A 27,713-nucleotide genomic window follows, 5' to 3' on the forward strand; every position below is an offset into this window, starting at 1 on the left:
ACACTTCAGCTAGTGGGTGGATAGCCTCCACATAAATAAGAATTGGTGGCAGCTGATAAGGATTGTTATCACATAATAACTGGTGCCAAGTGGTGGGATCCAAAGGACCCATTGTGTAGGAATCAGAGAGAGAGATTTGGTGGAGTGGAGTCTCCATAAGGATCAATACAGCTACCTCTGAATGTATATCCTCTTTTATTGTTATACATATTACATTATTCCTTGTCTCTGTTCATGCTTTTCATTTTATTTTAATGGTAGGGTTTTAAAAAAAAATGCAAGCCACCTGGAGTGCTTGTAAAACATTAGGCTATAAATATTATACAGTGTGCCCGCATCATACGCAGGCACGCTATACGCAGCTTTCAGCTTACACTGAAAGTCGTGCAACAAAGAGGAAATGGTGTGCACTCCCACAGCACACGCTGCACACTGCGGCATGTGCACAAGCCCCATTAGTTTCAAGGGGGAAACTGCCTTATGCGGTGGGTTCCAGAATGGATCCCCCATGTAAGACAAAGGCGCGCTATAAATAAAGTAAATACTTCATTTTCAGTTTTCAGTACAGCCAGAAAATAGCATCAGCACCACCAACTGTGTTATTACCTATTCTGTCTTTTTTGTGCCCCAGAAATTCTATACAACAAAGGCTCACCAGGCAGTACTTAAGATGTACTTCTGTGCAGAGTAGCTTGGGATACCAAGTACCCCAATGTACGATAAACGACTAGAAGGCTGAGATGAGCCTCCCACTTCTTCCTTCCTGCCCAGCACTGCAAAACAGAATTACACATGGACTAAGCATGTAACACCACCACACATCAGTTGACTATATTCATCTGAGAGCGGCATAAAGCTGTGGACGCCTGGTAAGAACAAACCCCTAATCTTGAGAAGAAACAGACCTCAACTTTCATTAGAAGGGCACAGAGTTCAGAAGCAGACAAAACCATTTTGAGACAATCACATAAATTCCACAAGTCTCTAAATATCAGGTATTGTACTTTGCAAAAACTCCCATCCTAGATTCCAGTAAAGTAGTTAAAGGAATGAGCATCCAAAAAAAAAAAAAAAACCCCAAGAAATAAAACTCGATGCATAGCAAGTGTATTTATTTTCAATATTTTCAATATACAAGTTGATGGTTAACATTTTCAAAAATAACATCAAACATTCTGCTCAGAATATAAACCTACGACACATAGCTGCATAAATATTTTAACATGCAAGGGAACTTTCAGGAAGTAAAACAAAGTTTATCCATTTGTGTCCAATACTAAAATAAACAGATTTTCACTTAAGTTCATTCCCAACATGTTTCAGCATGGCTGAATCCATTAGTGAAATCTAGGCATAATGGAGCCAGGATAAGGTTTGCATTAATGGAAATGATGCATTTTTTAAAAAAAATTGTCTACTGCATTTCTGTGTTTATATATAAACATATAATAGTATTACTTACCAAATTAGCCATGTAAATTGTAAGCAGCCCTCTCCTAGAGACAAAACAATACATAAAATAATTATTAAGGCCTGCTGAACTTAACATATGTTTTATCAGCCCAAATATACTAAAAACCAGCAATTCCTCTGCAAGGTCTCAGATAAAATTAGTCTCAAAAGCAAGAGGGATGAAAACACCAACTTCGCTTTGCAACTCATTTACATTGGTGGCTTGGTCTAAAAGGATGGATTGTCAAATTCACAATATGGTAGTAATCCCAATATTTGTACTCGCTCTTTATTCACTATACATAAGAGGCTGGCAACTTCAGAGCATTGAGGGACCATTTTATTTGCCTCCCAGGACACACCAGAGGCCAGACCTGAAAGTAAGCAAAAATCCAAAATTGAAATCAAATTCAAGTGACTGGATGTCTACTCCTTGTTTTGATTTCTCGAATTCTAAGGTTGTTTGAGCTGAGAGGTCCTGTGATCAAGATCAAAACCATCACTTAAACATGATTCGGGGAGCAGAAAGTCTATTTTGTTTGGTCAGAGAAAGAGAGAGAGGCCTTTTTGGTATCACAAGAGAAAAAAAAAGCATCAGGAATGGAGTACAAAAAAGGGGGGGAATCAGGTGTGCTGTGTGTGTGTCTCATGGATATGAATTTCACAGTTAAGATGCTAGGTTTGAACTTTAAAACTACACATTTGTTACATTTATATCTTTATGACTCCTACAATAAACTTAGAAGAGTGTGGGGTGAGTACACAATTTTTACCTGTAGGAGATGTTAAGCTACAAGGCAATAATTGGTCAAGTTCTCTAACACGAAGATCTTCATTCCAAGTCAGAAACCCCAAAGCAATGTATCACATTGCTTCCACATTTTGTATTCTATGTAGAGAAAGATCTGCAGATTTTATCTCCAACTTTGATATTTAAATCAGCCAAGCTCACTCCCTTCTTTATGCCAGGTTAAGATAGCTATTTCAGTTCTATCCAACTTGTTCTGAACTGCCTATAGATGTTGAAGCTTTAGTATACAACACACCTGTTATCCTCTGAATATCGTAACATGAAATATGTAATATGTACCTACATTAATGTTTAGTGTGTAACCCCCATACTATCCATTAGAGGGTTTTTACACATATATGATACATTCTGCTATAATGTGTGTTTTTACAATGCGCATTAGCAATAACACAATTAACTAATAGAAAAATACTATTTGCAAAACACAAACTCTTATTTGGCTATGGCGTGATTCCATTGTGAGCATTCAAAATTGGTGCCTCTTAGCATCCCACCTGTTAAAGGGCAATCCCGTCTGCCCTCATCTTAGCTGTTCAGTTCACCAGTTGTGCCAGTTTGAAAAGTGAGGGTGAGGTGGCTGGAAGGAGAAGATGGGAGCATCTGCAAGCCAGGGATGAGATTTTAAACTGGGATAGGAGTCAGTGAGGTGGCTGGAAAGAGAGGTAGGAGCATTTGCAAAGACAAGATTTTAATCCAGGACAGAGTGAGGAAAGTGGATGGAAGGAGGAATGGGAGATTTTAAGACAAGACAGGTGTCAGTGAGATGGGTGAAAAGAGGGGCCGGAGTGGTGTTTACAAGGATAAGATTTTTAAGCCAGGACAGGAGCAAGTAAAGTGGATGGAAAGAAGGGTGGAAGCATGTGCAAAGATAAGATTTTAAACCAGGACAGGAGTGAGAGAGGTAGATGGAAAGAGAGATGGGAGCATTTGCTAGGAGAAGATTTTAAGCCAGGACAAGAGTGAAGGAGGTATATGGAAGGAGAGATGGAAGCGTTTATGGGATAAGATAATAAGTCAGGACAGGAGTGAGGGAAGTGGACTGAAAGAGGGGTGGGAGAGTTTGTGAAGTATGAGATTTTAAGGTGGGAAAGGAGTGAATGAGGGGGAAAGAGTGGGAGGGAGCATTTCCATCTACCTCTCTCACTCCTGTCCTGGTTTAAAATCTTATCCTTGTCTGTGCCAAGGATTGGCTATTTAAAGTACTGGGGGTCTCTCAACATTGTAAGCCGCTTTGATAGCCTTGGCTGAAGAGTGGGGTATAAATTATTATTATTATTATTATTATTATTATTATTATTATTATTATTATGGCAAGGGCGGTTCCAGAGGTTTTGGAGCTGTAGTTTGCCCACTCCTGCCATAAATATTTATCCTCACATTTTTCAATGATAAGAGTCACCATTTATGCTTCTAATTAAAATATATTCATTAAAATTTGTGGCAAATTAAATAAGCATCTTCCCTACCAGCGATATTTTTGAGATTTGCATTAAACTCTATTTCTCCCATAAGTCCTGTTATATTTAGAGTGCAGTTTTCTACAACAGAGACTATTTAGGGAACACAGCTATTGCATTATAGCGGAACTTACTGTACACAGTTCATTGCTCAGCAAAGAGAATCTATCTTCCTAATGAATCAACTGACATTAAGAGGGATGAGTATAAGGTGCTCTTACTCTAGCTGAAACAGAGGTAAATGCCTCGATTAGCCAGGAAGATAGAATCCTATGCTTGATATTTCTCCAGGATGGGACCAACTGGTATCATCACATAAGCCCAAGATAACAAGCTGAACCCAAGCATATGGTACCCTTTCAGAAGTCTGGGTTGCATCCGGTTTTAATGGAATTCAGTTGAAGAGAATACATTTAGCAGTGTGTCAGCAATTTATTTGCATATTGTGTATAGAGACAAATTCCTATATGTATTATTCAAGCAAGAGACAAAGGTAATATGAGAATTATATTATCGACATAAACACAATTACACAAACCTGTTCATAATAGCTATTCTTCAGAAAGGAAAGTGTGATCTACAGACAGATTTATTTTTATTTGTAAAGCAAGGCATCATTTAACTTCCATAACTAAATCAAATACAGATAGTTCAAACCCAAAATTAAATCAAGAAATCACAAATTTATCTTCCAAACAGCTGCCTAACTAAACAGCCCAAAATTCCAGATCTAGAACTATGATGGGGGTGAGAAGGAAGTCTGAAATAACAAAGCAATGCAGTCAATGTTTAGGTTATACTTAATCACTCACACCCACCTATTTCCTCCTTTCAGCTGAAGTCCGACAGTGAGACACCAGTGCAAAAGTTCACTTAAAACTAACACGAACGGCTAATAGAGAACACAAACAACTTAAGTAGTGAATTTTCAATGTAAAAGGAGAACTCAAATATAAGTTGTTTGGAAAGCCAGTATCTATCATAACATATGGTTACTGGATTTCCAGTTAGCAATTTCAATCACCATTTCAAACATCCAAATTAAGTAAAGTAGACAAAATACTGCAGTAGGGTAGAGTGATATGTCCACAGCCTGATCAGAATGGACAAACCTTAGGATTAAGCAACAAGCTTGTTACTCAAAATATTCAAAGGTTGTTATAAGTCATCTATAACAAAAGTACATCAAATATGCATCAGCAAGTCTTAACACATGGAAGGAATAACCTGCTGCATACAAAAATTTGTCCATAAAAGTCCCTTTAGAATTTTCTTCTACTATCCACTTGATATTGATCTTTTACTGATTGATTCCCACTCTTTCTTCACTGTACTTTGCAGTGACCAAATAATCAACTAGGGAACAATACTTACAAATGTAACGGCTTTACTTGATGTTTGTACACACGGAATTGTCTTTGTCAAACACCATTACACATGAGCCAAGTTTATGTATTCTATCTGCCTGCTTACTATTATGGAAGCCTGAATATAAATGTCAAATTCAGATAGAATAGCTCTGCTACAGGATACCATTCATACTCACCCAGCCCTGATTAGCCCAGAAGTCTGAAATAATGTAGATATGCCATTCCTACAAAGATCTAAAACTTTATATTAAAAGAAGAAGAAGGAAAAGGAAAAGGAGAACAAGAACAAGAGGAGAGGTGACTTTCTCTTCACCTCTTTGTTTTTCTCCATCAAAGTTGGCTGCCCTGGTGGACAAATCTGAAGTTAAGGGTGCCCTAGAGACAGGGTGGTCAAAGCATTCTTGGACTCTGTGAAATGGCTTGCTGGAATGTGAAAGTATATGCCATAGTTGATACTTATACCCTAGCAAAGCAGAGAGTAAGAACACCTGATGATGCAATCTTTTCTGTTTGATTTTTCTTCATAAACAGATGACTTATTTTATAGGACTATACCTATCATTTTTGACAGAGCCTCACTACACTATCTGATTACTTGTTATCTTGAAAAAAAACTTTGAACCCATATGAGTAAAAGGAAATGTAGAAATTTTGGTTGGAGCAGATAGCATGATCCCAAATCTCAAAACAGGGCTTACAGCCTCAAATAGCTTGTCCATGCTTTCAGCCCCAGGTAGTTTGAACTGACAGTTTATTTCCATGTATATATACCTGGGCATTTGAAAACAGCTAAAATGAGATTTTAAATAATTAATTTTTACCATTACTAAGCAAAACTAAAGAACATTGCATTTTTACACTACGTTTAAAATTAAAGCAAATAATCTATATAATCAGAATATCCAAAGATGTTCTACCAACTAAATCCAATCCTCCAGAAATGGGCTACGCATGGTACAAATACCATATGAAGATTCAACTTTAGTGTGGTAAGAACAAAAATTATAGTACCAGGAAATACAGGTATCTCAAATTTAAACCTGGTGTGGTAATAATCTCCAGCCAAAACACTTAAGGACCAGTGCAATTGCAAAACAAAACAAAAACCTATAAAATAAAAACTTCTATTGTAGAAAGTAGCTAAAGTTGTATGTACATTTACAAAAAAGACAAAACATGGGAAACAACCCCAAGAATTTCAACTCAATAGATCTTGAAATGTTGTCTAAAGATTAACTCATTGGTTTTTTTAAGGCGGGTTACAGACCGCCTTAAAGCAGTGGCCTGCACCTGCCCATCTCCCCGCCGGATCAGGGCCTCAGCAGCCAGAGCGGCAGCCGCTGAGGCCCCAATCCGCCACTTTCCAGGCCGTGGGGAAGCAGCAAAACGCCGCTTCCCTGCAGCCTGGAAAGGGGTGTCCTTGGTGCTCCAAGCCCCAAGGACACCCCGTGACGGCAGGGAGGAGGAGAAAGGGGCCGCTTGGCCCCTTTATCCTCTGCATCGCTGGGTGCAGCCGTCTGAAGGCTGCGCCCAGCGACGCAAAGCCAGGAAGGAGCTCCGTTTTGGAAAGGGCGCACTAGGTGCCCTGGGGCGGCCTCAATACGTCACAACCGCGTTGCATCGTTTGGAGGCGGCGCGGTCATGGCGTAGTGATGGCAACGGCCGTGTGGAATGGCCGCCGCCATTTTATACGCACGGAGCGCGTACTAGGGTTACGGGCGTCCAGAAAGGACGCCCCTTTCTTTTTTTTAAATAAATTTTATTAAATTTACAAAAACAGACATACATAACATAAAACATTTAAGTCACAAACACAATCTCTCATATCAATTGTTTACCATCAGATGGAAAAATTGAAAAAGTTTTCTTCGTAAACAATCCTCTCTCAAATACCACCTTTCTCTTATCTCTCTTATCCTTCACTCCTCTGAACCTTTCCTCCAATCTTGCGTCCTCTACACTCCATAAACTTTCTTCACTTACACTTACCCTCTTTCACATACTGACACATTTTCTTCACCTCACCAAACATTCTTCCTAACTTACAAACCTTTGGTAGGTAGGTAGTTTTTGTAAGAAAGGACGCCCCTTTCTAACCCTAGTACACGCTCCTCGCATACTTTAAGGCCCGTTTGTAACAGGCCTATGTTTCACAAACATTAATTACTTGATGCTTGCCACTGGAGACTATTACAGATAATTTGTTCTCACTAACATTAATGGCTGGAATTGTTCTATTCACTGAATTAGCATTCATTAATTGTTGTTTAAACCATTAGGTTTTAGATAAACTGACAGAAAATGACATGAAAGGTATCAAGCTGAACCTTATGAGCACATTCTGTTATTATCCCCTCCAACAATTCTCTGTTTATTCTGAATTTGTCTTTCTCCAACCAAGATTTTTATCTTTCCGATTAGCTATAAATTTTAGGTGGCCCTCAAGTGTTTTCTAGGAAAGAATGAAACAACTGTAAGCAATGGTGCCATTCCCTGGTACTGCAGGAAAAATATACCAATCCACCACATCAGATAGCTTAAAAAGCACTGGACTGTATAGAACTGTGGCCTGGGAATAGTGGAACTCCAATAGATCTGGAAGTTGTCAAGATGGAATATCTGTCCTAAGATATGAGGTGTCATCTGACAACCTGTTCAATTATTTACTTATTTTTGCCACTGGTCTCCATGCTATCATTTGTCTTAACAAATAAATAACACCATATTATCTTCCTCTTCACTTTTAAACAAGAAGCATGACCTACAAAGATCAGCAGTAGACCACAGTTGCTATGTAAGAGACAGGGATCCCATGTTCAGTCTGTGGCATCTCCAGTTTAAAAGATCAGATATCTAACAAGCCTACTATTCTAGGCAAGGGTGGGAGGACATGGATTTAACTAACTGTATCTGTCATCTCCAAACTCCAAATGTATCGTGGATGGGTGGAAGGCAGAATGGCAGGGTGGAAGGAGAAGGTAAGAGAAACCAAGAGAGGAAGAAATTGATGTAGAAATTTATCTAAGTATCCGCCCCAGCAATAAACACAATAAAGGGACACAAAGAAGTTCATTGTATCTCCCTCCCAAATAATAATATAGAAAAACAAAATCAATAAAAATAGAAAGAGAATTTAAATTATTCACGCGTTTCCCACCTAGAGAGCCTCCAACATCCATACAAACCAATGGGGTGGGTACCAGACATCAGCCCTAACAGCTTGACATTCAAAAGACCATGGCTCCTTGAGGGTCTCTTGCAGAGCAAAGGAACAACCTTCCCACCACATATTTCATCCCTCCATTTTAGGTATGGTCTCACAATTTTCTTGATTCATTAGAACAAGTCAGCCAGGACAGAACCATGTGCTACATTCCCTCCAGTCCTAATCCTGCTCCTTCTGAGACCTTCCTGACTTATTGAATCTGGCAAAAGGAGGTGATACTTTCTTCAAGAACACTGAATATATCCATCCCTAATTTGAATTATTTCAAATCAAAAGGCTGTCCCTGTTTTTCTTCAAAGATTTCCTCTTTCCCACCCTCCTCTTTCAGGCTCCCCTAATCAGCTCCTTTCTCCAAAAGCTGCTCCTTGCAGCCCCTACTACTCTCCAAACTAACAATTTAGAACTAACAATTGCTTACCAGCCCTCCATTCTGAGGATGTTTATCACTGTCCATCAGTGTTTGATAAATTGGGGGGGGGGGGGTTAACCTGGTGTTCATTCGCTCATAAAAAAAGGCAGCTGTGAAAAATAATTTCAAACACACTTCAGATTAACAGGTTTTTACAGATTACTGGAATTTAGAAAAGGAAGGGAGGGAAAACAGATATCATTTTCCAAGATGCATGGTCAGAAGCTGACAAACAAGATCAAAGAATAGTTGAGTAAAGTTAGAACCCAAATATGCATGAACCAGCCTGAAATATATATGAAAAAACACTAATCTTCCCTGCCCACCTTTACAACAACACTGAAAAGTTCAAATACTTTGAAGATGAGAAAAGAAACTCCTATTATCTCTGGCATATGAACTTTCATCTAAAAATTCCCAGGACCTTTACAAAAACTGCTTTGGTGGTCAAAGGGTTTCTGCTCTCTTCTACAGACTGAGTGGGAGAATTTCAAAGACAAGTAAAATGGATATTAAACTCCCAACCATGGATTCAGTTCAGTTTAAAAGTGATTCTGAAGCAGAACATTTGCAGAACATTTGCTTGTGTTTCCACTTGTATATATACTTTGCTCTCTATTATAACAATGCATTTTCACTTACAGACCTATACCACCTCAATAATTTCAATAACAGCTACAATTTAAAAAAAACACTGAAAACTAATCAGAATATTTACCAAACAATATAAAACAGAGAGCTGTCAGCTGCTTCTTTTCTTTTCCTTTAAATGTGCATCATTCTGCGCTAAATTTGTAATATGCAAATATGCATATATTTTGAAGCATTTTTCCTAATATTCTTAAGAAATAATGAGCACACAGCAAGAAAAAGGCCTCAGCTAATGAAATATCTCTTTGCTCTGCTTTTGAGATTTCAGGTGCAGACTACAAGTCAGCTTCTTTATTTAACGCTGAAATTCTCATTATGCCTTCTACTGAATTCGGCATTGTGTTTTTAGCATTTTGTTGAAACATCCACAGAATGCAAATGTCATAATTATAAAGGTCTCTCTGATATTGTAAAAGTTATGTTTTTGGACTACAGCTTCTAGAATCCCCAACCGACATGTGTGTTTACTATTTTAAAAAAATAAAACATGGTACAGTACTAGCAATGCACACTGAGATAACCTATTTTACCCAAACTGACTTGTGAACTTAAATCCATTCTGATGCAGAGCAACTACTGCATAGAAGCACCAGAGAACAGGAAATATTTTTATAGAATTAGGCACTGAAGCTTGAATATACTACGCAGCCACAAACATTAATTTGCAATAATATTTAGCCTGCATACAATTTGTGTTTAAGTTGTCAAATCCACAAAAGCCACAGCAATGTTGTGGTGATCAGCTTATTGTGCACATACTGTGGGATATTTAACAGACGGCATGCCATAATCGCTAAAAACATTATGCCATACAATCAGTCCCTGTAAAAAAATTGTTGATTTTTTTCCTTACTCCTGGAGAGCAGAAACTCGGGACTGTTAAAATTTCAAAATAGGAAAGCTCATTACAAACTACAGACTACTAAGAAGGAATCCGTCTCAGTTCACAATTAGCAAAAATGAAGATTCTGCTTTTTTAGGACAGTCTTGTGAAGCCCTTGGTAGAGGCAAAAGCAGGCATCTCATAGAGTTCCATCCCAAAGTCTGGAGCAATCATTGTAAACATTCTGCTAGTGTAAGTCTCAGAGTTTCTTTTCCACCCCTTCCCCCAAAATAAAGGCTCTTGAACTAAAAGGTGTTAGATGTAGCCTAAGGTTCATTTTTATAGCCAAATTATAAAACCTCAACTTAGGACTTAATAACGGTACCAGTGAAACAGCCTGCTCTACAGCAGGGAGACAGGCGCCACTATAATGTTAACAGCCACTAAGTAAACACTAATTCTGCCTAGAGGACACTTAAAGGGGGAGAGGGGACACAAACATACACACCCCTTCAAAGCTGCACTGGAACTTTATTTTGATTAGTGGTAATTAGATTTCTTTATTGGAATACATAGTAGAGTAATTAAACAAGGAAAGGCATAGAGAGCTAGGCTCATTAGGCAAGTAATACAACAATTAACTTTTAGGGAGCTCTAATTGCCTTTCCTCAAACTGTACTAAAATTTACACTTTCCTTTTTTATACATCAGGCAACTTTGCTTGCTTGGCAAGGGCTAATAAATGACTATGCCTTAGTAGCAGTTTTGAATTAAATATGTAATTGGCAAAATATTTAAGCAGCACAGTAATATCTAACTCATGGTAACTGTTCACTCAAGGGAGTTTTGTTTTATTTTTTTCAATTTAAAAACATCTCTTCATCATTTGGAAAAGTAATGCATAGAAGTGCCCCAAAACTTTCCAAGAGGTTTAACAGAGCTGCACATAACGCAGAATGCCAGGAAGGATAGGGAGTTGCTTCCCTGTTCTTTGTCCTGCCTCCTCTTAGCTTTCTCAGATAAAAATCCAAGAAAAAAGGTACTCCCTCTTTACAGTCTAACACAATCAATTCCAAAGCCGACTCATAAGTAAACAGAAGGGATGACATTGTTTTTCACTCTGGGTTTTTCTCTTAGTCCATGGAGGGGAAACGCTAGGTCCCAACTTTTGACACTCTCTAGTCACTAATGCAGAGAAAGCAAGTGAAAAGTGAAACTGGTCTAATCCTGAAGTCAGACCTCAGTTGGTTTGGAATTCTTAGGATTCCTGAAGTGCCAGCTGAATTCATTTTAACTCTGAATCCCCTAAAGGCACCAGATTCTGTCTGATCTTGGAAACTAAGCAGGGTCAGCCCTGATTAGGACTTAAGATAGGAGACCACCAATGAGTATCAGGTGCTGTCAGCTATATTTCAGAATTTTCTTGCTCAAGAAATCACTATGAAATTCAATACACACATTTAGAGAGAAAAAGCAAGGAGGCACTTGCAAGTCAGGATTCAGACAGTTCTCAAAAGGCTGGGCAAGCAAACCTTGCTTCCTCCACCTTCCAATATGCACAGAAAATGAGTAAGCAATGAAGCCATAAATGTCGTCCACCTCCAAAGAGGGGCAACCATGGATGAGGGTTGAATGGATGATCACAGCACTCCAACTTAGCTCCGCCAGCCAGGGTTTTTTTCCTCCTCTGCTATGGTGTGACCAATCTGCACAGGTTAAGAACAATTTTGATTCTCAAGGTCACCAGTTCTATTCCACCAGCCCAGTGGTGTCACTTGGGAACGCTCTTCCAGTGAAGTATAAGGTATACCCTGAAATTCTGGTTCCAAGTGGCCTTGCCCTCAATCATACAGATTGTACCATGTCTGTGTGTGCCTGTCCATAGGTGTGCTACACTCACAAGGATTCTTGTAATATATAAGGTTTCCTTTCATGTATGACGGATATTATGGAACAGAGGCTACCCAACATTGCAATACTTATTTATGAGTAAGGATACTTAGGATCATACTTGGGATGATGTCACACATGATGCACATACTTAAGAAATACAAATAATGAAAAAGTAGCAGAGAAGGAAAGAAAATGATTCATAAAAAGATAACCTAAAGGATACAAGGGCTCTTGACATGCTCTTCATAGAGACACAGTTGGAAAAGACCTCAAGGGCCATCAGATCTAACCCCATTCTGCCATGCAGTAATACACAATCAAAGCACCCCCAACAGATAGCCATCCAGACTTGGTTTAAAAACTTCCAAAGAAGGAAACTCCACCACATTCCAAGGCTGTATCAACTCCATCGTTCACTGATACGACAAAGTTAAGGAATATGAAACATACACTCTTCAGTCCAAGAAGACACTAAATGGTGAATGATCTTATAAATCATATGCATCAAACTATACCTCAATCTGACCAGCCCTCATGTCCAAGATATTCTAGCTAAGAGAGGTTGCTCTTACCACAAATAACTCTTTGTTCCTTTGCATTTGTCCAGCCCAACCTAGGCTGGCATTGTCTTCCTTATTTTGAGTCACTCATTGGTCATTCCCATTTATTCTCCTAATCACAATTCCCCATACTGCTAATGAATTACTACAAGATAACTAACCCAGGAATGTGCCTGTATGTATTTCTGCTAGATAATCAGACTCCTGGTTCCTATGTGAAGGAGATAAGAGTTGTCACTAAATAAGACCTCAGACCCTCCATATTGTAAGACTGGGAGGATGGCATCTTTCTAAGGGCATACAAAACAAAAAAACAAACAAACAAAAACCAGAATTAGTTATGATGGTTTGGAAAGGAGGAGAAAATTCAAAAGCATGTAGAAAGGAAGTAGTGGAACAAGGCTTCTGAGAAATGAAATCATAGAATTTTCAGACTCAGCATTGAATCCAATTCATTTTTGAAAATGATGTCTCAGAATAGATATCAATATGATCATAGCCTTGTTAATAAGCCAAAAGATTATAACCATCATATAACCATTACTGCATTTAAAAGATTTTATAGAAAGATATAAAAATAAAATACCAACCGTCCCAGCCTGAAAAGCCAAGTTTAGTCTCTTGTATAAATATATGTGATCAAATACTGGGCTTATAAACCAGAAGAACAGAAAACAATTAATAATCACCACATGTACCTGACAATCAAATTAACTCCCACTGATAAAGTGCACAGCTTGTTTGAACTCTTCCTTTACACCAGTGGTTCCCAACCTGTGGGTCAGGACTCCTTTGGGGGTCGAACGACCCTTTCATAGGGGTCGCCTAAGACCATCACAAAACACATATTTGCATGTAGCAATGAAAATAATTGTATGGTTGGGGGTCACCACAACATGAGGAACTGTATTAAATGGTCGCAGCATTAGGAAGGTTGAGAACCATTGCTTTACACTGATGACTGATTTAAATTGACCAATAAACAGTGTCTCCTTGGTCCTTCTTCCCTGGAAGAATGACTAACCTGCATTCAACTGCTAGCACATAGAGCTTTACTTAGTCTACTTACTGATTCTCTGTGCTTAAGGTTGCAAAAATATGTATATTGCAACACTTACGTTTGGACTCATTAGTAAGTCCTTACATTTCCTCACAAGCAGCCCTGAAATGAGAAAAGATTCTCTCTCACACGCGCACACGCACGCGCACACACACACACACACACATATTTTATATATATATATATATATAATTTTTAAACCAGCCTATTGGATCAGAATAGTATATTTTCAGAGTATTTTAAAGTGATCAGTGCCACATCAGTGAAGCAGTGTTTATATTACTCTGTATACTGCTTGCCCAGAAATTCTCCACTTTTTCCACATGCCAGAACTGTCCAGAACTGATGGTGGGAAGAAGTGCAGTGTTCTTTTCCAAATGAAAATCACTGTTCTGGCTACCAACCTATCCAGCCACCAAAACAGGACTGTGAAAGTGAAAAAAAGAAGTGATGGAAAATTCATGAGAGCCGGTACACATAAAACTGCTTGCCATGTGGAGTTATCACCTGAGAGGTAACTTCAAGCAGCCTCCCAACTGGCAAGCATCATGTGTGACATCATGAAGTAAGAGGTGTTAATTATTCCTGTTCTTTTAGTGCTTCTTAGAAGGCAGTATAAAAATCTACTGCCAAGTTTTGGCTCATGTAACAACTTGTGTATTTTTACCAAGCAACACTATTTTTTCCAAAGTTTCTCACATGCAATAAAAGGAAGTTCAAATTGTTCTTGCAAGAGAGGCAAAAAGCCATCCCAGTTCTACTCATGAAATGAAACCATAATGATAAATGGAGTGATATCATATAAGCAACTAACCATAAAGACAAATGGAGTGATAGCATATAAGCAACTAACTTACAGAAACCCTAGCACCCCATCATCAGGAAAGCAGTCACAAAATGTTCCACATATTTTAACCACTACAAACAGGAGCAAACAGGAGCAGTATTCTCTACAGGAATTCACTTCAATAGTTGATGTCATTTTCCCTTCTCTAACACTGAACAAACCTTTAAGAAGGAGTCCTCAGTCTCCTTACAATCTTATGAACTGTCAAGATTTAGTTTGGGAGTCAAAACAACCCTAAATCAAAACTGAACAGAGCTCCATTTTTTCCTAAAGAAGCACTCAGACTGAACATTGTACATTCCAAAGACATCAGAATTTTTTTGTAAACCTGAAGGAAAAAGGAGGAGCAAAGTTTAGTGCTACAAAGGAAGGGTTTATTATTACTGTGAGTAGACAACACATTTTGGGAAGAACTTGTTCTCAAGCTAAATCTCTGGAAAGGCAACCAGGGGAGACCTTCCTCACTGTCTCACTATCAGTTCCCTCTTATGATTACTGTATATACTCAACTATAAATCGACCTCATTGGCAAGTTTTAGGGCCAAAATTATGGATTTTGATATGATAAGTGGATAAGGTAAGTGTAAAACCCAGGAGCATGTAACAAAGGATCTAATGAGCCAAAGAAAAACAGTGCCAAAGAACTTACAAAATTTGAGCAGGCACCACTGTTTCTGCTCACACTAAAAGCTGAATAGATGAAAAAGTAGAGGGGGTCCATGCTTCCAGGATGGTTCCTTTTTTACCTAAGAACTAAAGTACAGTACTTACATTGACCTGTAGATAAGTCGATGCAGGTATTTTGGGGTCAATTTTTGACTAACATTTCTGGACTTGTACATGGATATATACAGTATGTGTTAAACGTGGACCAGAAGAAAACATGTTACATGGGAAACCAATCAGGGCTACTAGTCCACAAAAGTGGTTGAACCAAACAAAAAAAATACAAACAAAATGCACAGTATACTTGCTGACTCCACCAGAAGCAATCATCATCACCACCACCACCACCGTTACCTGAAGTAAGATTATCTGAGAAGTTATATACTGGGCTCGTTCTATGGGTTTTTATACTCTTTCCCTTGCAAGGGATGGGACTGGGAAGATCTAGACAGGCTCTGATTCCCTTTTGTAGTAAACATACAAACTGAAACAAAAAAAGGGATGAATCACCAATGCACAAGTGAGCTGACACAAGACTAATGACACAGTAGGTATTCTGTGTTTTTGAAATGGTCTACATGGTGCAATGGAGCAAAGAGAACATATATGTCAGCCTGAAGCAAAGCAGGAATGTGTCTGGAATAGAAATTAATCTGTAAACCCTGGGGAAAAAATGAAAAATCCTAGTCCTAAATAGATTATATCCACTAAACCAATTGATGAATGAATGGTAAGTCAACATTTTTGTAAACCTCAGTGATGAATGCATCTAACATACTTGAGACTAGCTACTGGATATAGGCCAAGAATATGTGGAGGTGGGGAGAGAGAGACAAGAAATCTATGGGTTTGCAGTGTACCTTTTGGGAAAAGGAAACAGAAGACACTATTGACTTGCTCTGAGAAGTAGCTCACCCCAATAGTACACATAGCACTAAATGAGCCAGTGTAGGTGGCACATATACTGTTAATGATTCCAGGATAGCTAAGCCTTCAAGGCCCCAGGCAGAACCCAGCCTACCTGCAGGGCAAGTTAGCATTATAATAATGGCCTTCTCCCACTTAAACTGAACTGGCTGGTTATGCACACCAGCCAGAAACCAAACTTTTACTGGAATGAACCAGAACCAAACTGGAACATCAATAGCTGCTGAACATGAACTGGGGCACAAACCAAAACTACAGTGGTTTGATTCCCGGTTTGCAAGAGCAACTAGATGTCATGGCTTGGAGAGAGAGAAGAATAGGCAGGTACAGCTCCATCACGCCTAGGCCCCAGCAGCTGAATAAAGGCCCTCTCTCCATTCTATGTGCCACTGCTGTGACCACAGAGTGTATGAAGAATAGGCAGCATCTCTGCTGGACCTAATGCCTTCTCCTGCTGGCATTTTCCCTGTGTGTTACATTAGATTGTAAGCCTCAAGGCAGTGAGAAGTCATATGAACAATTTATAAACTGCTCTGGGAGCCTTTTTTGCTGTAGATCGGGGTATAAGTACTCTAAAAAACCATAAGGGCAACATAAAAATTTAAACACTACAAACTGCTTGACATTCTAATTAATGAAAGTCTTACTGAGACTTTAAGTCAGCAGTAATCCTCTCAGACAGAGAAAAGTGATTTTAGAGACAGCATCCTTGCATCAGTAGTTGTCATTTTTCTGTTTGCTCCAAGGAAGGAGACAAAGACTGCATCTCTAACAGTATTCCTGGCTTGTAACAAGGCAGAGAGGAGCAAGAAATCCTAGGAAAATATTTGGCTGCTCAGAAGTGAGCAGTGCTCAACTTTGATGGGGCAGAGGAAACAGGGATCACTCTCCAGCTAACTGCCTCTTAGGTTCCTGTACTAATGCACTCCTTTGTGTTTCCTATTCCCAGCAATCAAGAGTGAAATAAGAAATGCTATTTGAACCAGGTGCAAGCCACATTTACCTTGACTCAAAGAAAAGGCCACTAGCTCCATTACACAAAACAGAGCCCCCAACTAGGGATGTAAGAGGGAAGAGAGGGAACCTGGTGTATGTAAAAGAACCAATATAGGAGGGCTCAGGAGAAAAACCCTATTCTGCATTTGCACAAATAGGATACAATAAAAAATAACAGGATTTTTTTTCTCCTCATGTCCAGCATCTTGTGAACAGAATGTAAGGAATGCTATTTTTGTTTTGTTGTTGTTAACTATCCTCAAGTCGATTTCGATCCATGGTGACCTTGTGGATGAGACGTCTCCAAGAACCCCTGTCCTCCACTGCTCTTAGTTCCTGTAAACACTTATTTCTGTCCTTAACAGAATCCATATGTCTAGCATACAGTCTTCCTCTGTTTCTGCTTCCCTCCACCTTTCCTAGCATTCTTGCTTTTTCCAATGAATCATGCCTTCCCACGATGTGTCTGAAGTACAATAATGCTGTATCCTCAATAAAAAGGCATGGCTAGTTTCCAGCTTCACAAGCAAGTCACTCCTCAACTTCTTGGACCAGATGTCTTTGGACCAGGAAATACCATCTCTTAGGAGGTTCTCCAGTGCTTTCATCATGGAAGGAAGGTTTCTAGAACTTTGCATCAGTTCTATTGTCAAAGCCTCCCTTGGACAACTTTGGAAACTGTTGTGTGGTGAAGATAATAAGTCTTTTGTTTAAGCTCTCCAGCCCTCTTTACAAAACTATTAACGTACAATGATTGCCTGCAGGAGAGAATGAATGTAAACCCACTTACATCCTCCCGTCATTCAACAGAACTCAAGGCAGGGTGTAGGATCCCACAGGTTTTCCAGCTAGGCACTAATCTAGACCTATATGCCTCCAAAGCTTAGCAAAGTTGCTTTTCTTTTTAATTAAACTCCCAGAATCCTCTAGCATGATACTGGGAGTTCTAATCCTAAAAGGTAAATTTCCAAGCTCTGCTTCTGCAATGCAAAGGTGGTACAGTTCATAAATGACAGGGATGTAGGACTATGAAACTTGTGATGTAGATATAGTCAGCTGTCACAAACTTGGAGCATAACTGTATATTCCAAAGAGATCAAGAAATATTATTTATACTTTTATACATAAAATATGAAAACAGATCTCATGCAAGCAAATATATTTAAAGCCCAAACAAGGAAGCAGATAATGAAAGAGCATCCTACATTTGCAAGCATATCCCTAGTGGCAGGGAGCAGGCACTAATCCTGAACAGGGACAAGGGTTTAGCTGTGCTGACTGAAGACAGACAGATTTAGCTCACTTCCCTAAGTCAACACAAGGAGATGCAATTCCCACTCCCAGTGGTAATTTGGTGTGGAAGCTAAAATATGTTCCCCTCCAACATAGCCTGGAGGAAGGGGAAGGGGAAGCTGGTCATAGATACAGCTCACTATAGCTGCTTTGGAGAAGAGAGGATTCAGATCCCCTTCACCCTGGCCTGTGTGTATTGGGGAAGGGGAGATTTCCCACACTTTACTGTCACAGCAAATTTTGCAGGGCCTCTATATTTGTATGCACATGTTTTGAGAGTTAAATTGTACAGATTAATACAGCAAGAAAAATATAGCACCCAAAACTGGACTCTGCACAGTGGGAGGGGGAGTGCAAGAACAGAATGGCACATTTTCCTTCTCTAATTCTTGGCAATCTCTATATGCCAGCTTCTTGCCAGGCCTATTTCCTTTCAAGGACCCTAGCAGGAGTTCATGAATACTGCACCTGTTCTCACTAATTCCTTTCACCCTCTCTGGTGACTCCTTCAGTTGTAAAGAGCAACTATGGCTGGGAACAACATGAGCACAGCAGGAGGGAAAATGAAGGGCTTCATTCCTGAGGACATCTTTAGGAGACTGAGTAGAAACAGACAACTAGAGAAGGGCAGGCGGATGCCTTAGATAAGTGTAGAGGTCAAATGGAGCAACAAGATACAGAGATGAAGGGTACTGTTATGGATCTGTGTACCAGTGAAGTGTACTGACAAGCAATGTGATCCATCAAATCATGCAGGTAAGACAGGCCAACCATTTAGTCTTGAAGAAACTTACAAAACAACAACTTTCACAGAAAATCCCTCCATGAAACCTCATTTTTCCCTCCTGCGTCTTTCAATTGTGTAAGGCACATTCCCAATCCAAAATTTGCCACACAGTGAAAGAAGCTCTTTACATCAAATTTTCTATTACTTCTAACACACTTAAAAATTGGATTGATCAACACTTGCATCATAATGTAATGAGCTGGACTGCCACAACTGGAGACACTAGAAGCAGTCTTTTTCAAGGAAAACCTCAAGGAAAAATACAGATGTGTAGCTCAAGTGGGCAAGAATAGTGTATGGAAAGCTAAAGCTCAATATTAACTGAGACTAGCTAGGGAAGCAGGAAGCAACAAAAAGGGCTTTTCAAATATGTTCAAAGCAAGAGAAAGACTAAGAAAGAGGTACCTAAAATGGACAAACATGCAGGAATTAAGTGGAGAGATATCCAGAGCTGGGAAGAAGAGCCTAGTGAACACAAGAGGAACTAGTAACCATTACTGTGCATTCATTGTCATTGCTAATGGTGCATTAGGAGCAGAGGAATAAAGGTCATGACCTATGCCATATACAATATAGAATGTCACCCTTTTAGAAGCTCTAAGTTCACAAAGACCTTAACAATGACAGGATATTCATTTTTACACATATATAATTCTACTAACCTAAGTTAAGTAACACCAGAGCATATACTAGGCTTTTGAAAAAACTGCACAGAAATTATACAAACAATAAGATATCAATATCATAGAGAGGGAAGAAGGAAGCAAGAAAAAAGGGCTTTTCAAATATGTTCAAAGCAAGAGAATGACTAAGGAAATGGTGGGATCAATGTTCATCAAGGACAGTAAAATGCTAACAGATCTGACCCTCCCAAGGTGTTGGCCTGGCTCTTTGGAGCCTTCATGGTGTCACTGGTGGTTTTGTTGATTTTGTAAAGCCTAAGGTTTGCCACTGGTCCTATTTTTAACTTTTTCTCCAGCCGCACTATCTTGAAATCTTCAAAATACATAGCAATAATCTTTTTGTCCCATTATTTGCAAAAGAATCTATACAAACGTCACATTTTGAACTACTCCTTAAAGTAGTGCAATATACTTGGATCTCATCAGATTTAATCCTGGATCTCATCAGATGAGAAAATTTGTAAGAAGAAATTTATGGCCAGCATTTTAGACGTTGTTGAAGTGACTGGGATAACAACAGAAATTGATAAAGCAATATATGAATTTATTTATAAATCCACTAAGATGAATATTGCACTATTATTTTCCAGATGAGGTGGAATTGTACAGTGTACCCTTTGTATCTGCTGGAATTTGGTTCCAGGACCCCGGTGGATACCAAAATCAGAGGATGCTCAAGTCCCATTAAATACAATGTTGTAATATAATGGGGTGCCTTATATAAAATGGCAAGATCAAGATTTACTTTTAGCAAGTTATGTATTTTAAAACCATGGATGGTTGAATCCATAGATAAAGAATCTGTGGATACATAGGGCTGACTGTACTTGTCACTCCTCCAGCAAGGGTCGGAGCAAAATATTAAAAACTGATCCATTGGAAAATGATGGACCTCAAGGCAAAGGCTTCGGCTCTCCAAAAATACAAAATTATCTGCATAATTTTACAGGTGGTTTTCCAATATCAACTATGTGTTATAAAGGCATCAGATAATTTGGTAAGTAACTAATGTGAGAGGAATAACTTCCAGAAAAATAATTTAAATGTTGCTGTATCAAATTTGTGCATTCAGCCTTCCAGCTCATGTTTATGACCACTACACTCCTATATTTAAAAAAATAAAATAAATTGCATACTGCTATATATTTATCTATTTATTTTCCTACACCTTGAAATCTGAATGACTCCCACCCAAAACAATGCAGAAACAGCAAGTGAACACATACCTGCTCTTCCTCTCAATAAGAATAGCCACATAAGAAGCTGGCAAAGCCGCACCAAATCCAGGTGTCCAAAAATAGAATTTCCCCAGGATCTTTCTGAAAAATTAAACATGTAATTTAAAAACATGCATAGCCATTAAACTCACTGGTTGACCTTCAGCAAGTCACATGCTCTCAGCTTCAGGGGAAGGCACTGGCAAGCCTCCTCGGAAAAAATCTTGGCAAGGAAACCACAGCATAGGTTTGCCTTAGGATCATCATAAGTCAGAAATGATGTGAAGGCACACAACAGACACACACATAGAAAAATAAACACTACTGGGGTTTATAGGCTGCATTTAAATCAGGACAAAGTATGGCCCCAAGGCTGTAAGCAATCCATTCTTAGTAGGATCATTATTTGTTAATTGCTTTTCACATCCATTTAAAATCTGGGAGTTTCCAAGAAGATAATAATGATATACAAAATTCTGTATTATAAATAATAACTTATCATCATCATCATCATCATCATCATCATCATCATCATTATTATTATTATTATTATTTCCCACCTTCCTCTCGATACAGGGACTCAAGGCAGCTATTAAATATTAAAAGCCTTTTTGCCAGTCCAGCCTTGCCACAAAAGAGACCAAGTGACCAAGAAATCAGAGGTGAACAAAGGGATATAGTAATGCCAGCAAGTGGAAGGATGGGAATGAGACCAGAGGTAGGCAGCACTGGCAGAAGTGACAGGTAAAACTCAAAGACTTTTGATGATGGTGGCGGGGGGGGGGGGGGGGGGGGCAGAGTCAGAGGCAGTCAAACCACTGTGGCCTCAGTTCCAGAAGAGAGGGAAGGGAGAACAGAGCATCTCCACCTCTTCTGTTTCCAAGAGCAAACATCTCCTGCCAGACTGGACTGGCTACTGAGGACTACATGATGAGGAAGCCTCTGAATGCAATTTACAATTTAAGTTGGGCAAGAGACCAAGCGGGAAGAGACTTGGTTATGGGTGGCAATGTAAATGTCTGTTCCTTTCCAACCCAGTAAAACTACAGGAACCTTGAGCAAAAATTTCCAGGGCCAGGAGAAAAATCACTGGGGCTTGAACCCACTCTCAGTGGCCCTGGTTTGTTTATTTGTTTATTGGATTTATATCCTGTTTTTCTCCCAAACTGGGATTCTACTCATTAGAAACGGCCAGCAAAAGAAAGGACGAGGTGGTGATTTTTGTAATTCTTCCCTCACCTGCAGCCCCCTGTTATCTCTCTTCAGCAGTCTTCTGAAAAGGGTTGGCTGGCCCTCCAGAACAGAGTAGGAAGAATCAGGGGGTTGGCTTTCCCCTTCCTTCCTCCAGCAGAACCCTCTACCAGATCTCTGTCCACCAGATCTCTGTGAATGGAAAGAGCCATTCCTTTTGAAAAAGGTCAAATGTGGCTCCACATTTATGTATTTATGAACAGGCTCAGATTGCAGACTAAATGCAGCCCACTGTCATTTCCTGATTCTTCTTAACTAATAAATCAAAGAAACCTCATAAAATGAATAGTTTTAACACCATAGAGCATACATATTTTACAGGTTTATATTTCAAGATTACTTGACGCAAAAGTACTATGTACATTTTTTGGAGTGACGAGGCTTTTTTTTTTTTTTTGTCCCATGACAAGCTGTAGGTTGATCCATGCTATCCCATCTCATGTGCTATGAACAGAAATTCATAGCAATCTATTTTGAATGCAGAGCACCAAGCCACTTCAGCCAATTTGGTTACGTTACAGTGACTACGATTAAAATTTGATTTCTTTGGACATTATGTACATGTACATTTCACAGCATTTCAGTCTGAGGTTCTGACATTTTTTAGAAATACAGTGGACCCTTGTTATACGCTGGAGTTTGGTTCCAAGATCACCCGTGTATAACAAAATCCGTGTATGCTCAAGTCCCATTAAATATAATGAGATAGCAAAATGAAAAATCAAGGTTTGATATTTGAAATGTATACTTTTTTGGAACATTTTCAAACCGTGTATGCTTGAATCCGTGTATAAAAATTCAGTGTATAAGAAGGGCTGACTGTACAAACAGGTAAAAAAGTAATTGTACAATGAACTGAATTACAAATAGGTAAAAAGTAATTGTACAATGCACTAATTGAATTTTGAAAACAGATATGCACACTACAAGGGTAAACATTCCTTTTTTGAGTGGCAGTCAATGATTCAAAGGCCCGGTCCATACGGGCCAAATGCACCATGCTGGTGGTGTACTAGGGTAATTTAGCAGAGGGTCATGAAACGTCTTTCAAAAGAAAAAATGTGTCTTGCTTTGAAAAATCAAAACAGAAATAAAATTTGAAATTAATTATGAAACAGGACAAATCACTAGCCCTAACTTTTGATAAAGACATAAAAATCAAATCCACTAACCTTAAAATGCAGAAAAATGCAATATATAGACTTCCATTTGCTGTCAGAAAAGATGTTGATTGCAGAATTTCAGGGAGCAGTTTGTGCATGTAATAATCAAGTTTTCTCTTTCGCAAAATTGCCGCAATCTGAAAGAGATATCAGTTGGAGATGTTTTATTTATGTACTGTATTTTTGTCCCACCATTCCTACAAGGAGCTCAAGAGTACATGGGAATCTTTTCCTCTAGTTACAAAACCTTGTGAGGTACATCACACTAGTATGACAATGACAATTATATTAAAGGAAATTTATATGCACATGTAGATAAACTAATCAGTTCATGAACTATAACACTGATTCCCAAAGTGGATGGTATGCCCCCCCCCCGGGGGTGATGGAAAGGTCCAAAGGGGCATTGAGGGCAAAAGGGGGCAGCAGGGGGCCTTTTGTCAAAGTACTGTTGCACAAAAAAGACATTGGCTTTTAGGACCATAGTGAAGTTGAGGGTTACATGAAACCTCTTTTCAGGGTTCCCTAAAATCACAACTCAGCCTTACCTATCATTTTGTGTGGTGGTGTCTCCCACACTTTGCCTGCCTGCCTGCCTGCATGAGCTCACACCCTTAGGTGCATCTTTCACTGGTGGTAGTGGCTAGGAAACTCTTGTGTCATTTGGGTGCAGGACATTCCTTCTATGGTTCAGAGTGGTGCCATTTTGGGACACGGCTAGTGCAGGAGAAGTGACAGCAAAAAGGAACTTTGAAATCTGGGACCCTGCTTCAGCTTTGTGAGCTTTGCTGAGACTTGGCTGGCAGGTTGGAGCTGGTCTGCTGCTCCTGTTTTCTTTCATCGGATAGACTGAGAGAAGAGATAACAGAAGAAGCAATGTTTGTGTATGTGTGGGGAAGACATGACTCTGGGGAAGGAGGGAAAGAAGTATCTGGGGTTGATTTGTGGAAAGAGTCCTTCACCTTGGAGCTGCTCTTATAGTTAAAATCTCTTCCTTTCCCCATCCACACCAATCTCCAGTCCAGGACATGTGGCCTCTATAAACCCCTAACACACGCACCAGCTGTGCCCATCTCTGCTACCTTAAAGAAGAATTGAGAAGCCTTCACTAGGGAGAAACATCTGGTCATCTTTGGACCAGAAACCAAGCAGCTGGCTGAGCAGTGACCAAGAGCAGTTACATGAAACTTCTTTTCAGGGTCTTTGCTGGAGGGGTGGCATGGGTGAGAGGTTTCTCAGTTGTTGCCAAGCCAGCTTGCTTGGTTGCTGCTCCTAGGGTAACCAGGTGCAAAGGGAGCAGTGACTGAGTTCAGTTGTTTTGAATTTGCAATAGAACAGTAGACCTAATATTAAGAAATGTGCATGGAGGTTGTTGGGGGTCATCGTCCAAGATGAAAGGGGGGAGTAACCAGAAAAAGTTTGGGAACCACTGAATAACAGATTTGTTAAACACTATTAAAATGAAGGTATATTTAGACCTTCTCGCATGAAGCAATCAATTCATAATTGTGATGCCATAAGGAACATTATTATTTTTCATTTTAATTAGATAAACAGGTAAATGTCACTTACTGCATGGATAGAACATATCACATAAAGTACTACTGTATGTACTCCAAACTTAGGCATCATCTTTTGACTTCCACATAAAAAAAATCAATTTTAGTTTTGATTAAAATAGCTAAAAAGAAATCTCTAGTTTCCAAACATATGACCCAATACATTGATGGGTTAAAACTGATATATAGATATATTTAATCCTTAAGATTATAATCCTGTGCACATTTGGAGGTCATCCCAACCAATTCAATAGGGCTCACTATTAAATTCAATAGGGCTTACTTCTGGGGAGCAATGTACAGTATAAGATTGAACTCCACAAATATCACCAACAATGTTCTCATCTTTTCCTATTTAAAATACATCAGTTATATGAAAAGAAGAAGGTAGAGTTCTCATGCTTAAGTACTGACAGAAGAAACTTATATATCATACACACACACAAAGGTTCAAACAGCAGAGAGAACTTCAAAGCTTAGTTTCTGGTTCTGTGTTTTACATCAGACATTAAAACTACATCGAATGCTTTTAAGAAGCCTAAACATTGTTCGTAAAATTTTACACCTTGTAACAGGGGAGAGAATATACACTACCATTCTTTTTCTTACACTAGCAAGTCCAGCACTAGGGGGGGGGGGGGGTTAACCTTAAATTCTTCTTGCACTTCTATACTGTGTCTTTTTCATATACTGTAGTAAGATGACAAAGAAGACAGAGTGAACTCAATAAGGAGAATTCAGTCAACATTCAAATTTCTCCGTAACAAGAACAGATGAAGGGACTACTGCTGATGACAATGAGTAGAAACATATACCAATCCAGACCAAACAGAAACATCTTTGATCTAAATTGCAATTCTACACCACTACATGTATTTTAAAAAAATCTGATACCGTACTATGTTTAAATCAAAGAGATTACTTTGACTTGACTATGTTTAAGTCAAAGAGATCACAAACCAAATAAAGTTACATCCAGGATCTTCCTTTCACAAGGCCCTTCCAATTGGGGTAGACTTCCTTGACCAATATACTAGAAATCTTCCAATTTAACCAGACTTCCCTGACTCTCTATGTAGCACTTTCAGGAAGCTGTAGAAATTGCTGTGGGAAGAAAGCATGCATAAAACTGGATCCAAATCATTATTTATTCTTGAGAGTTATTAAGCAGGAAGCATGAGAGGAAAAAACTATCATTCAATAGATGTGCTGCACTTCAATAAAGAAGATCAAGACCCAATGTGTTGACTGTTTTATCTGGGGGGTTTAAATGTCATTCTTCCACGACAAATCATACCTGCAATTATATATTATTATCTGTACTCCATGAAAAGGTTCTGTACTTCACAATGTTCCATTCTATTTAAGTAAGATTTCCTAGAAACCCAAAGAAGAATGGGAGGCTAATGTGCCTCTCAGGACCAATTCCAAAATAATATTTTATGGTCCTGGAATGGCTCCTAGAACAATTTGTTAGAGACACACATGGGAATATCTTTTTAATCCAACCAACAGCCCAATTCTATGCACGCTCACTCAGAAGACCTACTATGCTCAATGGGGCATACTTCTTGGTAAGAGCATAGGAGTACTGTCTCATTATCTACACATTCTCACTGCAAATTGCACAAGCTTTATCCAAGAACAAAACCTTGACTCACAGAACAACCTTACTGCACACTGTACGATCAATCCAGATTAAATATGTATACATGGACATAGGATGACGTGGCTGAGCAGTAGTCAGTGGCTCAAATCCAAAGCAGATTTGTGTGCTCCCATCTCCTGCTTAGGTAACACTGAACAGTCAAATCTCTCTGCTGTCCTTCTTTTAGCTTCCTCCCATCTTCCACATTTCTTCCCATTTTTCTTTTTATTCAGGTACCTCAAGGCTAGAAGGGACAAAGTGTCTAATGTCATGGATCCTGGAAACTGAGATGCGGGACAGACTGCCCGAAAAGGGCGGCCTGCCGGTGGCCTAATTTCCTCCGGAGGGAACCCGCAACCGCCAAACTGCACAGCTTCCCTCCGCAGGAAAAAGAACCCAGAAAAAACAGGTTCTTTTTGTGCCAAAGGTGCAATATAATGAGTGCACCACTGGCACACTCATTGCGTAAGTGCCATGCGGTGCAGTGTGGACACTGCATGGCGCTTACATAACAATGGTGGCACCTGTATACACAGGACGGTGCCACTGTTACGGTGCCACGCCATGTTAGGGACTGTGCAGTTGCCGCGCAGTCCCTAACTCTAAAATTGGCACCAGCATGGCACTTTTACACAGTCTGTACCATGCCTGAGATGTCTTTTTAAAATGTTATCTATGGGCATTGATTGTTTAAAAATGTATTTCCATTTAATATATTTTGTCCATTATTCATTGATTCTAGGTGCCTAACACTGTTACTACTGCTACTAAATCCTAACCTCCTAGACTCAGCCCCTACCTTTTAGAAGCAGGTGTGCCTGGGATTTTGCCACAAAGGACAGGGCAGCCTCATTCTAAGCTGCTTTACCAAATAAATACAGCCTAGATCCCTGCACCATCAGTTTAAAACTGGCAGATAAAATCCTATTGCTTCCTTTCATGCTGGCGTGAGCAACTACAGCAA

The 27,713-nt window shown here is 39.3% G+C and overlaps 1 protein-coding gene across 1 annotated transcript in view; it reads right to left on the reverse strand.

The window, feature by feature from the left end:
* The window catches only part of LOC149320074 (transmembrane protein 135), a 228,032-nt gene that overhangs the window by 185,596 nt on the left and 14,723 nt on the right, over positions 1-27,713 (reverse strand). The window contains exons 2-4 of the mRNA XM_089512873.1: positions 23,552-23,679; positions 21,138-21,230; positions 1,463-1,496 (exon numbers count right to left, since the gene is read on the reverse strand). Of these exons, the coding sequence (XP_089368999.1) occupies positions 1,463-1,496; positions 21,138-21,230; positions 23,552-23,679 (255 nt within the window). The remainder of the gene's footprint in view (positions 1-1,462; positions 1,497-21,137; positions 21,231-23,551; positions 23,680-27,713) is intronic.

The sequence above is a fragment of the Sceloporus occidentalis genome, unplaced genomic scaffold (genome assembly GCF_023333645.1).
Source record: "Sceloporus occidentalis isolate IW3139 unplaced genomic scaffold, rSceOcc1.0.p SCAF_2, whole genome shotgun sequence".
NCBI classification, from domain to species: Eukaryota; Metazoa; Chordata; class Lepidosauria; order Squamata; family Phrynosomatidae; genus Sceloporus; species Sceloporus occidentalis.